General features: G+C 36.1%; 1 protein-coding gene across 2 annotated transcripts in view; it reads left to right on the plus strand.

The window, feature by feature from the left end:
- Positions 1-15,674, plus strand: part of LOC128693178 (xylosyl- and glucuronyltransferase LARGE1-like) — a gene marked incomplete at its 5' end in the record, with an annotated part of 111,247 nt that overhangs the window by 58,150 nt on the left and 37,423 nt on the right. The window contains 1 exon segment of one of the 2 annotated variants that reach the window (XM_070089449.1): positions 7,131-7,286. Within the exon segment in view, the coding sequence (XP_069945550.1) occupies positions 7,131-7,286 (156 nt within the window). 2 annotated transcript variants of the gene reach the window in all.

Raw genomic sequence — 15,674 nt, forward strand, 5'->3', positions numbered from 1 at the left:
AACTAGGTATAAACTAGTAATATAAAAATACAAATTTAAAATAGAACAAGACTCTCACTTGTAATTGCACTAAGGTCTAATATAATGACTTTTGTGGAGTCTATGTTTTGAGCTAGAATGAGCTATAGTACAACTAGATTTAATCTAATAATATAAAAATACAAGTTAAAAATAGCACCAGTCTCTCACTAGTAATTGCAATATGGTCTAATATAATGAATTTGGTATTGACTATAGTACAACTGAGTTTAATCTAATAATATAAAAAAGGCACAAGGCTCTCAATTGTAATTGCACTAAGGTGTTATATAAGTTGTTTACAAGAATTAGAGTATAACTAGATTTAAATTGACAAGATAAAATATACAAGGTAAGGTAGCAAAAGAATAAAAAAAGTAGAAAAAAAAAAATATGAGGTAGTTGGTACTAGTTAGCAAAAGATAGTTAAGGGCCTTGAACAATAATATAATTGAAATATACACTAATTGCACACACAATATAGTCACTAAGATATGAAAACAATCTTAGAGTAGGAATTAAATATAAACTTATAATATAAAAATACAAATTGAAATGGTACTTGCAATTGCACTAGAGTTTGGTATAGGTTGTTGACAAGATCAAGAGTATAACTAGATTTAAATTGACAAAATAAAATTCACAAAGTACCAAAAGAATAATAGTAAAAAATAACAATGGTAATGTCTTGGTTATAATATGATAGTAAGATGGTAGACAGGTACACAGGTACAAAGGATAATATAAAGGTTGGAGTTGAATATACAAACTTGATAATTTGGCAACAAAATGTTTTGGGAAGTATTAAATAATGTTTAATGTACAAAAGTAAAATTGACTGGTAGTAAATATGGTGTTTAATAAAATTTTAGTAAGTAATAATGATTACAAAAAAAGTGAAAAAGTAATGTTTATTTCATTCAATATTGCACTGGTAGTTATACTAGAGGTTATATGGCAGTACAAGGTAATTAAGAGTACTCTAAGAGAGTAAATGTGGTATTAAAACAGGTAAAGGTAATTAGACAAGTAATGGTTATTAAATGTCAAAAATGTTAAGAGTAAATTGAAATTATAGTAAAAATTATAATTATTAATTTTAGTAAGTAATATCAATTGATAGTATTTAAAAAAATATGAGGTAGTAATATGGACAAAGAAAGTATCAATTCAGCTAATGTTTAAGCAAACAATAGTAAATAAGAAAATTACATAAGGTGACTTATGCTTACTAGTAAATCACAAAATGAGGTAGTTGATTATTTAATTACTAAGAGATTGTACAATGAAATTTGAACAATAATGGAGCAAAACATACACTACACTACGTAGGCTTTTAAGTTGGACATTGTTTAGTTATTCTCTGTAAGATTAGTATCCCTGAGGAATCGTGATAGATCATTCTCGTTCGTGATTGTGTACAGTTGACCTACATTTGTTTTCCTAACAAGAATTTTCCCATCCCGTGTGAAGCATTGGTGTATTGTGTCGTTATTCTCCCGCTTAAGTTTTCTGACTCTATACAGGAGGTTCTTGGAACCTATCCCCTGCAGATACAGGGGGTCTTGCTGTATACCCATTAGCCTTTTATCTACTAATATATAGGCTAACAAACTATTGTCAAGTCTTGTACTTATTTATCCTTTCTTAAACTACCTATTGCCAAACTTCTTTCTATATACTGTATATGGTAGTTCAAATACAGGCCTCCCGTTGTCATTTACCCTGGTATTCCAAACTTACCTACTATGCCATATACACCATTTTCTCATTTTTAGCATTTTTGTTCCCACAACATTTATTTCCTTACTTGGTTCAAAACTCCCTAAATATTCACTTAACACCTTCTAAAATCTCTTACTATAACCCCACTTCTTACATCCCACCTTATTCTAATCCACATATTGTAATTCTTGAATTTAAACACCCATACCCTGTTTTTGCCTTCCACAGTTGATAATTTAATAATACTACTACCCATTTTTAACCCTTACGAGCCACCATTTTTGATGTATATATACTCATAAATTCTAGCAGCTTCAAATCAAGCAGGAGAAAGCTGGCAGGCCCACATGTGAGAGAATGGGTCTGTGTGGTCAGTGTGCACCATATAAAAAAAATCCTGCAGCACACAGTGCATAAGGAGAAAAAAAACTCCGACCATTTTTTTTTAATTAAAATGCCGACTTTGTGGTCTATTTTCGCATAGTATTTATGGTTGTATTCTTGATTTCTTGGTCTCATTTGATAGAATGGAAAACATATTATAGAAATAGGGTGATTTTGATTGGTTTTACTATGTAAAGAACCTTGAAATGGAGCTCAAAGTAGGGGAAATCTTTGATTTTTGCCAATGTTCAAAAGTAAACAAATGATGTCATTGTCCAATAAATGTCCAAGTAGCCATTCTAATATGCAGTCATGAATGGGTTGACATTATTTATACAATTATTACAATATTGCAGTAGTCTGCATAACAGTAAATCTGCTATTTTTTGTTTGAATAAAAATTCAAAATAGAAAGCAAGAGTAATATCAGAGGGGCCTGGGGACGTAACTAATGAATAAAGAAAATATTATTTTAGAGCCAGGAATGTCTGCATTGTTCATTCTGGACCCTATTTTGAAATTGTCATATTTTTTTAATTTTCGTGAAATTGGCAAAATTGCAAATTTCTGACCACATTATTGGGTAGTTGAGATCAGTAAATGGGCAGTTTCTTGTACTCAATTGATAGAAAAAATGGAGTTCTAAAGAAATAGCTATGAGTTTGGTCGACTGGAACAATGGAATTAGCCAAAAATAGGGCTCAAAGTGGGCGAAATCGCCGATTCGTAAATATCACAGAGGTTGCTAACTTCGCGAGAGTGTAATTCCATCAGTTTTCCATCAAATTTCATTCTTTTGGTGGCATTACAATCGGGAAAAGATTCTCTATCATTTCGTAATTTTTTTTTTTTTTTTTTTTTTTTTTTTTGGCGACACCAGGATGTCAGCATAGTTGCTGATCCCTGTATTCCCAGTATTATATAGCATAGCATATTAGTATCATCCCACCGCTGCCACCATTTGTAGAGTGCATGAATACAGATCGATCGATCAATTCCATCCATATTGTATAATGATTTGTACTTATAGTTTGTAAGGATTACGTTAACACCCATTACGTCAAAATCATGTTGTACCATCCATTAGTTCTAAGTTATATATGCATTTGTTATTGTATAGAATCAGCCCAGATCCGCCTGCCTGTTCAGCCTATAGATAGTAGTGTATGTCGGGACGACATACGTAACATGACCGAGCTGTCAGCATAGTTGCTGATCCCTGTATTCCCAGTATTATATAGCATAGCATATTAGTATCATCCCTGTGCTTTAGACACGAGATCCCTCGTAAGCCTTTGGCTTTGTGTGACGTCATAGGCATACACATGGGCAGTGATCCCTTTGTCCCGCTCTCACTCGGCGGCAGACCTACAAGACGTGAACAGGCTTGGCACCGGGCTCCATCTCTCATCTCAGTCTGACAATATATCTACCATCCTACAAGTGTGTCTACTTTCAACCTGTGATATCTCCATTTAAGAACCATTACGACAAGGAGACACCTCAGGATTTGGGGTTGTGACAGTCAAGGGGTTAAGCTCTAGCTCTCAGATACACCTGATTTAACCCCTTTTAATTCTCATTGAAATTATCCTACTTTATTCATCTTTGTTTTGTTTAAAGCTTGGACATCCAGCTTCTTTCATTCGTAACATTAACAATTAATTCTTTCTTTCCATCTGTACTACATCCTCGCACATTCAGAAAACCCAACTTCATGCTTCTGGCACTCTAGTCACCTTTCTTGAAATACATTACTTATGGAGGAAGAATTCTACTCTACCTCTCCATGGAGATGAAATGAAATGCTATAAGGACAAGAATTGTTTAAAAATTAAGAGAAACTCAGATGAGTGTATACACGTAAATGCACAATTGCACATGTAGTATGACCTAGGTGTTAGTAGTTGTATCAAGTTGTACCTGTCATCTTATTTTTTTTATTATTATTAACCCTTTCAGGGTCGACAGGCCCTCCCAGAGACTTGTTCTCAGGGTTGCCCAAATTTCAAAAAAAAAAATCCTTATGAAAAGATAGAGAATCTTTCCTGATCATAATGACACCAAAAGTATGAAATTTGATGGAAAACTTACGGAATTATGCTCTCGCGAAGTTAGCGGTCTCGACAATGTTTACGCATTGGCGATTTTGCCCACTTTGAGCCCTATTTTCGGCCAATTCCACTGTACTAGTCGACAAAAATCATAACTATTTCACTAGAACTCCATTTTTTCTATCGAATGAGTACAAGAAACCACCCATTTACCGATTTCAACTATCCAATACAGTGGTCAGAATTTAGCAATTTTGCCAATTTCACACAAATTTCAAAAGATGCCTATTTCCAAATAGGGTCCAGAATAAACAAGAAAGACAATCCTGGCACTAAAATAACATTTCCTCTGTTCATTAGCCACGTCCCCATGCCCCTCTTACATTCTTTTGCTTTCCACTTTGAATTTTTATTCTCACAAAAAAATAGAAGATTTACTGTTATGCAGAGTACTGTATTAGTGTAGAAATGGTATAAATAATATCAGCGCACTTGTGAAAGAATATTAGACTCACCAATTGACGTGTATTGGACACAGCATGATTTGTTTACTTTTGAACTTTGGTAAAAATTGAACATTTCTGCTACTTTGAGCTCAATTTCAAGGTACTTTTCATTGTAAAACCAGTCAAAATCATCTCAATTTCTGTAATATGTCTTCCATTCTATAAAATGAGACCAGGAAAACTAGAATACAACAATTAATACCATACGAAAATACAGTGCAAAGTCGTTGTTTTAATCCAAAAACACGGTCAAAGTTTTTTTTCTCATTATGCACTGTGTGCTGCAGGATTTTTTTATACCACGCACACTGACAACATAGACCCATTCTTTCATATGTAGGCCTACCAGCTTTCTCTCATTAGATTTGAGGGCACTAGAATTTAGGTGTACTAGTACGTCAAAAACCCTGGTGCGTAAGCCGTACTAGTACGGCCGAAACCCTGACAGGGTTAATACATCCCCCCCCCCAAAAAAAAAATATGATCATCATTCACTCCATCACCATTATGCCAGAGGCATGCTTGAACTACAGTTATATAGCTGCAACATTAACACCCCTCCTTCAGAATGCAGGCACTGTACTTTCCACCTCCAGGACTCAAGTCTGGCCTGCCAGTTTCCCTGAATCCTTTCATAAATATTACCTTGCTCACACTCCAACAGCATGTCAAGTCCTAAAAATCTAACACATTCACACATGCTTGCTGGAAGTCCAAGCCCCTCACACACAAAACCTCCTTTACCCCTCCTTCCAACCTTTCCTAAGGCCTACATGTTTATCTGACAAAGAAAAAATGCCAGCAGCTCTACCAGAATGCAAAACAATTACAGGTTTCTAGTTCACACTCATTTGGCAGGATGGTAATAAAACACCTCTCTCTGTGGTTGCTGTCTACGAACCTTCTGCCTGTGGGAATAAATCCTAGAGCATTGCTTCTTTAAAAAATATTTTATCCATGCCTGCTAGTAATAAATTTATGGCAATTTCTTGATTAAAAATATTATAATTAGGGAATGGGCCTTATTAACTTAGTGTCTTACCTCAACATTGTCACTTAGTATTTTAAATATGATTTCCATAGAATTATTTGCAGTTCATTTTAGTCCAAATTGTAAAAAGAAATAAAAATGGGAACATTTGAAGAAGCATTGAAAAATCATATAAAGCAAAATTTCAGTTTCAAACCAAAAATAATAAATTAGAATATGTTTGTCTCAATACTACAGTTTATCACATAATATTTAGAGCTGAATGTTGCATACTAGAAATAGAGTAAGTTCAAAATATGCTTGTAATAATTATCATAGCATTGGACAATGTACCTCTTATTTGACATTGTTTGCCCTCATATATTATTATTTCATTGAATAATATGTTAAATATAAGATGCCTCAAATGTTGCCTAAACTTACATCGTACAGAGATCCTGATCCTTTGTTTCAACAGCATGTGACTCATATGTCTTGCATTCAAAGTAATATTTGTGATGTTAGTCATTTTGTTCTAAGATAACATCTTTAAAGATGTACTGTACCTGTTACCAAGGTTGAGTTTTTCTACCCTTTCAGTGTAGCCTGAGGCCAGGCATTTCTGTTTATGAAAGTAAAGACACATGTGCAACATCTGGATATCTTTATTGTAGATAAAGATATCCAATAAAGATATCCAGATGTTGCACATGTGTCTTTACTTTCATATTGTCGGTATTTTATACCTTTCTTGCACAACTTGTCAGACACTGCAACATCATGGAATCTTGGTTCAGAGGACATCTACAAGACCTTCTTCATGGCTGCTGCAACTAACCCATCTCTTTGGGAAGGACCTACTTCCTCTGGGGAATCCCGCCTACCAGTGACTATGCCCCTGTCTGCTGCATGTCCTTATCCACTGACGCCTATATAACCGCCAGTCTTCTTGCCTTTACTCCAGATTCTCCTCCACCACGATGCTGTGAACACTAACTCCAAGGCTGAGGGACTGATTACCTCATCTTTTGTATATAGTTCTACAGTCTTCCAATTATGTCCTAGAATTTGTATTGATAAAGCCACTGGATGGCGAAACGTCTACAATAAAGATATCCAGATGTTGCACATGTGTCTTTACTTTCATATTGTTGGTATTTTATACCTTTCTTGCACATTTCTGTTTACTTGTTGAATATGACTGTTGCTGTTGATGCCTCCCTGGCTCATAGCCATCACAGCTGGTTGGTGTGGCAATATTGCTGGTATCTGTTTTTAGCAGGTAGTCTTGGACTATCGATGTTGATATAGTGCTCTCTTATTGTGCCCATGTCACCCCTGCTTTTCACTGGGTGTATTTTACACTTCTTCCCATATCTCTTTCAGTACATTGTTTTGGTAGTGTATACATTTGGGACTAAGCCCTCAGGTATATTTGACTAAATTAATTTTTTTTGCATTTTTTTTTTTCAGAATTTTTATCCTGTCAATTTCCTTCGTAATGTTGGGGTGCAACATGTAAATACACCATACGTCTTCCTAACAGATATAGACTTTCTTCCCATGTTTGGCCTTTATGTCTACCTAAGAAAAACACTTCAAAATTTACACCCTGATGATAGCAAAAAGGTGGGTAAATATGCATAATTAATTGTGAGGATCACTTTGTTATTTAAATTAACAGAGATTCACTAGTGTTGGAGTTACATAAAGTATTAGTTATGGAGTCCATATTTAATTTTCTAAACTCCTTTCTTGGAGTTTGTCTCTAAGCTTGTGTAACCAATTTTTAATTATTTATTTACATGGAATCTACAATGTCCAACTTTTTATCTATCAGTCTCCTGAGTGAATTGTTAAAAATGCATTAAGCTTCAATATAAAATAGCATATGTCCTTTATGGTCTTCAACTTTGAAAAAATGGTTTCATTATATAGTAATCTTTCTCAAACAGCTAAGCAGGGAAGATTTGTAAATGTGCGCTTGAAACATTTGCTTTTACAGTATAACAATATTTACTTTTCTCTTCCTACAAATCTATATTGCACTTTTTCTTTTCCTCGCACATCAAGGACATGGAAAATTAATTATATAACATTGAAAATGAAGAGGATTCCAAATGCTAGCTTTATAATCAGAAGTAAATATCTTTCAACAAATCGGCTGTTTCCCACCGAGGCAAGGTGGCCCAAAAAGAAAAACAAAAGTTTCTCTATTTAACTTTAGTAATGTATACAGGAGAAGGGGTTAGAAGTAAATATTACTACCACAAAATAAATAACTGCTGTGAAATAAGTGAACACAAATTGGAGCAGGAGTAGGAGAAAGAACAAAGTACCTGGACTGTTTGTGCTATTTAGATTAAAGAGGGTAGAGGATGGGAAAAAAAATGGGTGCTACCAATTTTTACATATGGTTGCTGGTTTGTGTTATTTTTTGTTTTCTTTGTGTTGATATACTTGTGATGTTTATTAAACGTGTTCATCCTTAACTGAAACCAAGAGCAGCTGCCTTCATCACTCATTCACACACTATATACCCAGGCATCTAATGCCCACACCATAACAGTGAGAAGGAGAGCTCACATAAAGAGTGTTGTGTCAGATACGATGAGGCAGAAATGTAATCATGCTGACTATTTCTGCGTGTAGAGATAGGAAGCATGTAAAATATGACTGCAGGACTGCATTTCTGCCTCTTCATACTGCCTCTCTATACATGTTGGGATAGGAAGCATGTAAAATAGAACTGCAGGACCACATTTCTGCCTCAGTGTATCTGACACAACACTCTTTACATGTGCTCTCCATCTTCTCACTGTTGTGTGTGGTGTGCAAAGGAGTCATGAAGGCAGCTGCTTGTGCAGGAGGGCATGGTGTGAGTAAGTGGAGCTGCTGCATTTAAACTATTTTCACAAATTGAACACTGTAGTTCTCTTCGTTAATATTTGTAGGATCGTCTATATAATCATTAGTCGAGCAGCCATCATAATTATTAACCACTTCACTGACTGTGCCGTAGTGCTATGCCTTTGAGTTCACTGGCCATGCCATGGTACTACGGCATGAGCTCAGCTCACTCAGATAAGTGTGAGCGGTAAATTTGGGCCTAGATGTGAGAGAATGGGTCGATGTGGTAAATATGCATTATATAAAAAAAATCCTGCAGCAAGCAGTGCATAATGAGAAAACCCTGCAACTGTGTTTTTGGTTTAAAATCAGTTTTGCAGTGTATTTTCATATTGTTTTTATGGTTATATTCTCAGTTTCCAGGTCTCATTTGATAGAATGGAAGATATATTATAGAAATAGAGATGATTTTGATTGGTTTTAGGACAGGAAATAGTGTGAATTTGAGCTTAGATTAGCAAAAATGTTGGACATGTATTGGACATCATGCATCCGACACACATCCAACTAGTGGATCTAATATGCGTTCACGAATGCGCTGATATTATTTGTACAGTTATTACAATATTGCATAACAGTAAATCTATTTTTTTTGTGTGAATAAAAAATCAAAATGGAATTCATGTGTAAAGCTTGGGAATATAACTAATGAACAGAGGAAATGTTATTCTAGTGCCAGAAATGCCTGCATTCTTTATTCTGGACTCTGTTTTGAAATTGTAATACAGTGGTACCTTGACTTAGGAGTTTAATTTGTTCCGTGACCGAGCTCATAACTCTATTTGCGTGTATGTTAAATCAGTTTTCCTCATTGAAATTAATTGAAATGCCATTAGTCTGTTCCAGCCCCCAAAAGCCACCCCAATTTTTTTGTCATGAGTTTTTAAATAAGAAAAATGTATTTATAAATAAAAAATGTTTTTTCCTTTTTTGCCAGGTCCCAGCAATGTTTTAGAAATGCTGGAGTATATATGACATTCCTTGAAGCTTTGTGTAAGATGAGTGTCACTCCACGGCTGACAGTGCAGCAGTGGAGTGGCATTTGATGATCGTGCACTGCCTTGGCTTTATTTTTCACTGTTACACATAAACATGTCTGTCTAGCTTTGTCTCTGCTTATATGTCTTTCTGTCTGCCTGTGTTTCTGTCTCAGAGAGAGATCCTCTCATGAACCAACAGGTATTACACACGATGCAGAGCCGTAATGTCTGATTCCTGAACAAGTGAAAATGTGTATTACTTGCCAGTCATGCTTATTATACTTTATATCTACAAGCATAGTACAATATAGCATTTTGTCTGTATTTTTTGGGGTTATCCTAGGCAATTTACACTATGTACAACTGTATTTATGTGTACCTGTGAGATAGATACAGAGAAAATTTGCACAACTTTAATGCTTCTTATTTGAAATACAGTGGACCCCCGCATAACGATCACCTCCGAATGCGACCAATTATGTAAGTGTATTTATGTAAGTGTGTTTGTACGTGTATGTTTGGGGGTTTGAAATGGACTAATCTACTTCACAATATTCCTTATGGGAACAAATTTGGTCAGTACTGGCACCTGAACATACTTCTGGAGTGAAAAAATATCGTTAACCGGGGGTCCACTGTACTCATTTGTACTTCATGTTGTAATTTGTTTACTGTAGTTTTTACCACTGAATATATCATTGCTTAGTTAATCTTAAGTTAATTTTAAGCCTGCCCATAATGCTCTGCATACAAGGGGCTTTTGGCATGTACACCCAATCACTATATTTCTTTGTACAACTATATATCATGTCCAAATAAAAAAATAAATAAATAAAAATCAGCCAGCCAGCCGGCTGCCCACCCAACCAGCTGGCCTATCGAACATATGTTACACATGTTCCAGAATTGTTTCTCTTTACCTAGGGCATAAGTTATAGAACATTCTGGCAGGATGACATTACCAGTGGTATCAGAATTGAAAGGATGTTACATATTGGTTATTATTAAGGTTTCTGATATTTCCTTGGTATCTCCTGCGAGTGGTAGCGTATCTGAAGCTTGCACATAACTCGGATTTTGGCTCACAACTCAAAGCAAAAAATCGACCAAGCGACAGCTCATAACTCGGAAAACTCATAAGTTGGGGCACTCGTAAGTCAAGGTACCACTGTATTTTGAAATTTGTGTGAATTTGGCCAAATTACCAATTTCTGATCACTTCATTGGTTAGTTGAAATAATTGATTGGGCAATTTCTTGTGCTCATTTGATAAAGACATGCTTGTGAAATAGCTAAGGATTTGGGTGACTGGAACAATGTAATTGGCATAAAATAGGACTCAAAGTGAGCAAGCAGCGATTAACCCTTTGACTGTCGCAAGCCCCTTTCTTAAACTGTCATTCTATGTCGCAAAATTTTTTTTATGAAGTGATAGAGAATCTTTTCCCGATGGTAATGACACCACTCACAGAATTACGCTCCGGCGAAGTTAGCGGTCTTGGCAACATATACGCATCGGCGATTTTGCCGAATTTGAGCCCTGTTTTTGGCCAATTCCGTTGTTCCAGTTGACCAAACTCATAGCTATTTCTTTAGAACTCCATTTTTTCTATCAGTTGAGTACAAGAAACCGCCCATTTACCGATTTGAACCAACCAATAAAGTGGTCAGAAATTGGTTATTTGGCCAAATTCACGCAGATTAAAAAAGATGCCAATTTCAAAATAATGTCCAGAATAAACCATACCCCCGGCCGGGATTGAACCCGCGGATTCAATCCCGGCCGGGGGTATGGTTTGTTTGCAATCGTGTCATTACGATTTCTTGAGTCATGTTAAGGTCCAGAATAAACAGTGTAGACATTCTTGGCACTAAAATAACATCCTCTGTTCATTAGTCATGTCTCTAGGCCCCTCTTACATTACTATTGCTTTCTATTTTGAATTTTTATTCGTACAAAAAATAAAAAATTTACTGTTATGCAGACTACTGCATTATTGTAAAAATTGTATAAATAATATCAATTTTCTAGTGAAAGAATATTAGACTCCCCAGTTGACGTGTATTGGACGTGTGGTGTGATTTGCTTACTCCTGAACATTGGTAAAAATCAAACATTTCTGCTACTTTGAGCTCAATTTCAAGGTCATTTTCATTGTGAAACTAATCAAAATCATCTCTATTTCTGTAATATGTTTTCCATTTTATCATCTGAGACCATGAAAATAAGAATACAGTGATAAATACTATATGAAAATACACCTCAAAGTCTGCGTTCTAATCCCAAAAAAACGGTCAGTTTTATTTTTTCTCATTATGCACTGCATGCTGCAGGAAATTTTTTATGTGATGCACTCTGACCACACAGACCCATTCTCTCACATGTGGGCCTACCAGCTTTCTCCCGCTTGATTTGAAGCCGACAGAATTTTTGCGTATAAATACGTCCGAAACAGTCAAAGGGTTAACCCTTTCAGGGTCCAAGGCCCAAATCTGGAGTCACGCACCAGTGTCCAAGAATTTTCCAAAAAAAAATTTGTTATTTTTTCTTATGAAATCGTAGAGAATCTTTTTGTGAAGGTAATAAAACAAAAAGTACAAAATTTGGTGGAAAATTGACGAAATTATGCTCTCGCGAATTTTGATGTGTCAGCAACATTTACGAATCGGCGATTTTGCCGACTTTGACTCCCATTTTAGGCCAATTACATTATTCCAATCAACCAAATTCTTAGCTATTTCACTAGTATTACTTCTATTCTATCGATTGAGCACAAGAAATCGCCAAGTCAACTGTTTCAACTACAAAATAAAGTGATCGGAAATTGTTAATTTGGCCAATTTAACACAAAGTTCAAAATATTCCAATTTCAAAATAGGGTCCAGAATAAACAATGTAGGCATTCCTGGCACTAAACTAATGTTTCCTCTGTTCATTAGTTATGTTTTGAGGCTTTACAAATAAATTTCATTTTGAATTTTTATTCACATAATGAATTTTTATTCACACCAAAAAATAGAAGATTTACTGTTATGCAATACTGTAATAATTGTATAAATATCATCACCATATTTGTGAATGTATATTAGACCCACCAGCTGACGTGTATTAGACGTGTGAGGTCGTTTGTTTACTCTTGAATATCGGCAAAAATTTAACATTTCCGCTACTTTGAGCTCAGTTTCAAGCCATTTCCAGTGCTAAAACCAATCAAAATCATCTCTATTTCTGTAATATGTCTTCCATTCTATCAAATGAGACCAAGAAATCGCAAATACAACTATAAAAACACGAAAAAACACTGCAAAGTTGCTGTTTTAATCGAAAAATCATGATTTAAGTTTTTTTCTCTCATTATACACAGTGTGCTGCAGGATCTGTTTTATGTGGTGCACACATACCACATAGATGTATTCTCTCATATCTAGGCCCAAATGTACCACTCACAGTTTATCAGAGTGAGCTGAGCTCATGGCGTAGATCTACGGTTTGGACCCTGAACGTAAAGCCGTAGATCTACGGGACGGACCCTGAAAGGGTTAAATAAGGTTTACAACTGCTGCTCGTTTCTCTTTGTCATCTACCAAACAAATATGATGCATATAATAAACACAAAATACTAATACAGTGGACCCCCGCCTTATGAACGCATCGCATTACATTAACCCTTTGACTGTCGCAACCCCCAATCCTGAGGTGTCTCCTGGTGTCACAAAATTAAAAAAAAAAAAAAAAATTTCTTATGAAGTGATAGATAATCTTTTCCCGATTGTAATGACACCAAAAAAACGAAATTTGATGGAAAACTGACGGAATTATGCTCTCGCGAAGTTAGCGACCTCGGCGCTGTTTACAAATCGGCGATTTCGCCCACTTTGAACTCTATTTTCGGCTAATTCCATCGTTCCAGTTGCCCAAACTCATAGCTATTTCTTTAGAACTCCATTTTTTCTATCGATTGAGTACAAGAAACTGCCCATTTACCGATTTCAACTACCTAATAATGTGGTCAGAAATTTGCAATTTGGCCAATTTCACGAAAACTAAAAAAATATGACAATTTCAAAATAAGGTCCAGAATGAACAATGCAGACATTCCTGGCTCTAAAATAACATTTTCTTTGCTCATCAGTCATGTCTCCAGGCCCCTCTGATATTACTCTTGCTTTCTATTTTGAATTTTTATTCAAACAAAAAATAGAAGACTTACTATTATGCAGACTACTGCAATACTGTAATAATTGTATAAATAACATCAACCCATTCATAACTGCATATTAGAATGGCTAGTTGGACATTTATTGGACAATGGCATCATTTGTTTACTTTTGAACATTGGCAAAAATCAAACATTTCTCCTACTTTGAGCTCCATTTCTAGGTTCTTTTTATAGTAAAATCAATCAAAATCACCTCTATTTCTATAATATGTTTTCCATTCTATCAAATGAGACCAAGAAAACGAGAATACAACCATAAATACTATACGAAAATAGACCACAAAGTCGGCTTTTTAATTAAAAAAAAAGGTCTGAGTTTTTTTTTCTCATGCACTGCGTGCTCCAGGATTTTTTTTATATGGTGCACACTGACCACACAGACCCATTCTCTCACATGTGAGCCTACCAGCTTTCTCCTGCTTGATTTGAAGCTGCTAGAATTTATGAGTATATATACGTCAAACACGGTACCTCGTAAGACGTATATATACGGCCGCGACAGTCAAAGGGTTAAATCCGCCATACGAAGCATTTGAACACAAAAATTTTGCCTCGCCTCACGATAAAAAAACTCTCCTTACGTGATTCATCCGGGACGCGTCCCACATGTGGCCTCAGCGCCAGTGTAGGCGCATCTACGCATACATTCGGTACTTTTCACATTATCCCAGTGTTTTTAGTGCTTGTAACTGCAAAATAAGTCACCATGGATCCCAAGAAAGCTTCTAGTGCCATCCCTGTGGTAAAAAGGGCGAGAACTAGTATGGAATTGAAAAAAGAGATTAAGGAAATGTGTGCAAAGTGGGTTGAACTGCAAACCTTTATGGATGAAAATCACCCTGACACAGCTACTGCAAGCCATGTAGGCAACCTGTACAATGACAATGTTATGGCCCATTTTAGGAAAGTCTTAAAGGAACAGGAGGTACAGAGCTCTATGGACAGATTTGTTGTGCGACAGAGGTCCAGTGACTCAAGCTGGTCCTAGTGGCATTAAAAGAAGAAGGGAAGTAACCCCGGAAAAGGACTTCCTACCTCAAGCCCTAATGGAAGGGGATTCCCCTTCTAAACAATAATTTCCACACTCTCCCCTCCTCCCATCCCATCAATCATCACCAGATCTTCAATAAAGGTAAATGTCATGTACAGTGGACCCCCGCATAGCGACCTTAATCCGTGCAAGAGGGCTGGCTGTTATGCGAAATGTTCGGTATGTGAATGAATTTTCCCCATAAGAAATAATGGAAATAAAATTAATCCGTGCAAGACACCCAAAAGTATGAAAAAAAATTTTTTTTACCACATGAAATGTTAATTTTAGTACACACAAACTGAAAAAGGCATGCACAATTACATGACACTTACTTTTATTGAAGATCTGGTGATGATTGATGGGATGGGAGGAGGGGAGAGAGAGTGTTAGTGTTTAGAAGGGGAATCCCCTTCCATTAAGACTTGAGGTGTCGAGTCCTTTTCTGGGGTTACTTCCCTTCTTCTTTTAATGCCACTAGGACCAGCTTCAGAGTCACTGGACTTCTTTCGCACAACATATCTGTCCATAGTGGCCTGTACCTCTCGTTCCTTTATGATTTGTCTAAAGTGGTTCACAACATTGTCATTGTAACAGTCACCAGCACGGCTTGCAATAGCTGTGTGAGGGTGATTTTCATCAAAAAAGGTTTGCACTTCAAGCCATTTTGCACACATTTCCTTAATCTTTGAAGTAGGCAATTCCTTCAATTTCTCTCTCCCCTCCTTTGAACCAGTTTCCCCAGGTCTGGCCTCTTGCTCTTGAAGTTGATCTATCAGCTCATCAGTGGTTAGTTCTTCATTGTCCTCCTCCACCAACTCTTCCACATCCTCCCCACTAACCTCCAACCCCAAGGACTTCCCCAATGCCACAATTG

Source organism: Cherax quadricarinatus, chromosome 28 (genome assembly GCF_038502225.1).
Source record: "Cherax quadricarinatus isolate ZL_2023a chromosome 28, ASM3850222v1, whole genome shotgun sequence".
NCBI lineage: Eukaryota > Metazoa > Arthropoda > Malacostraca > Decapoda > Parastacidae > Cherax > Cherax quadricarinatus.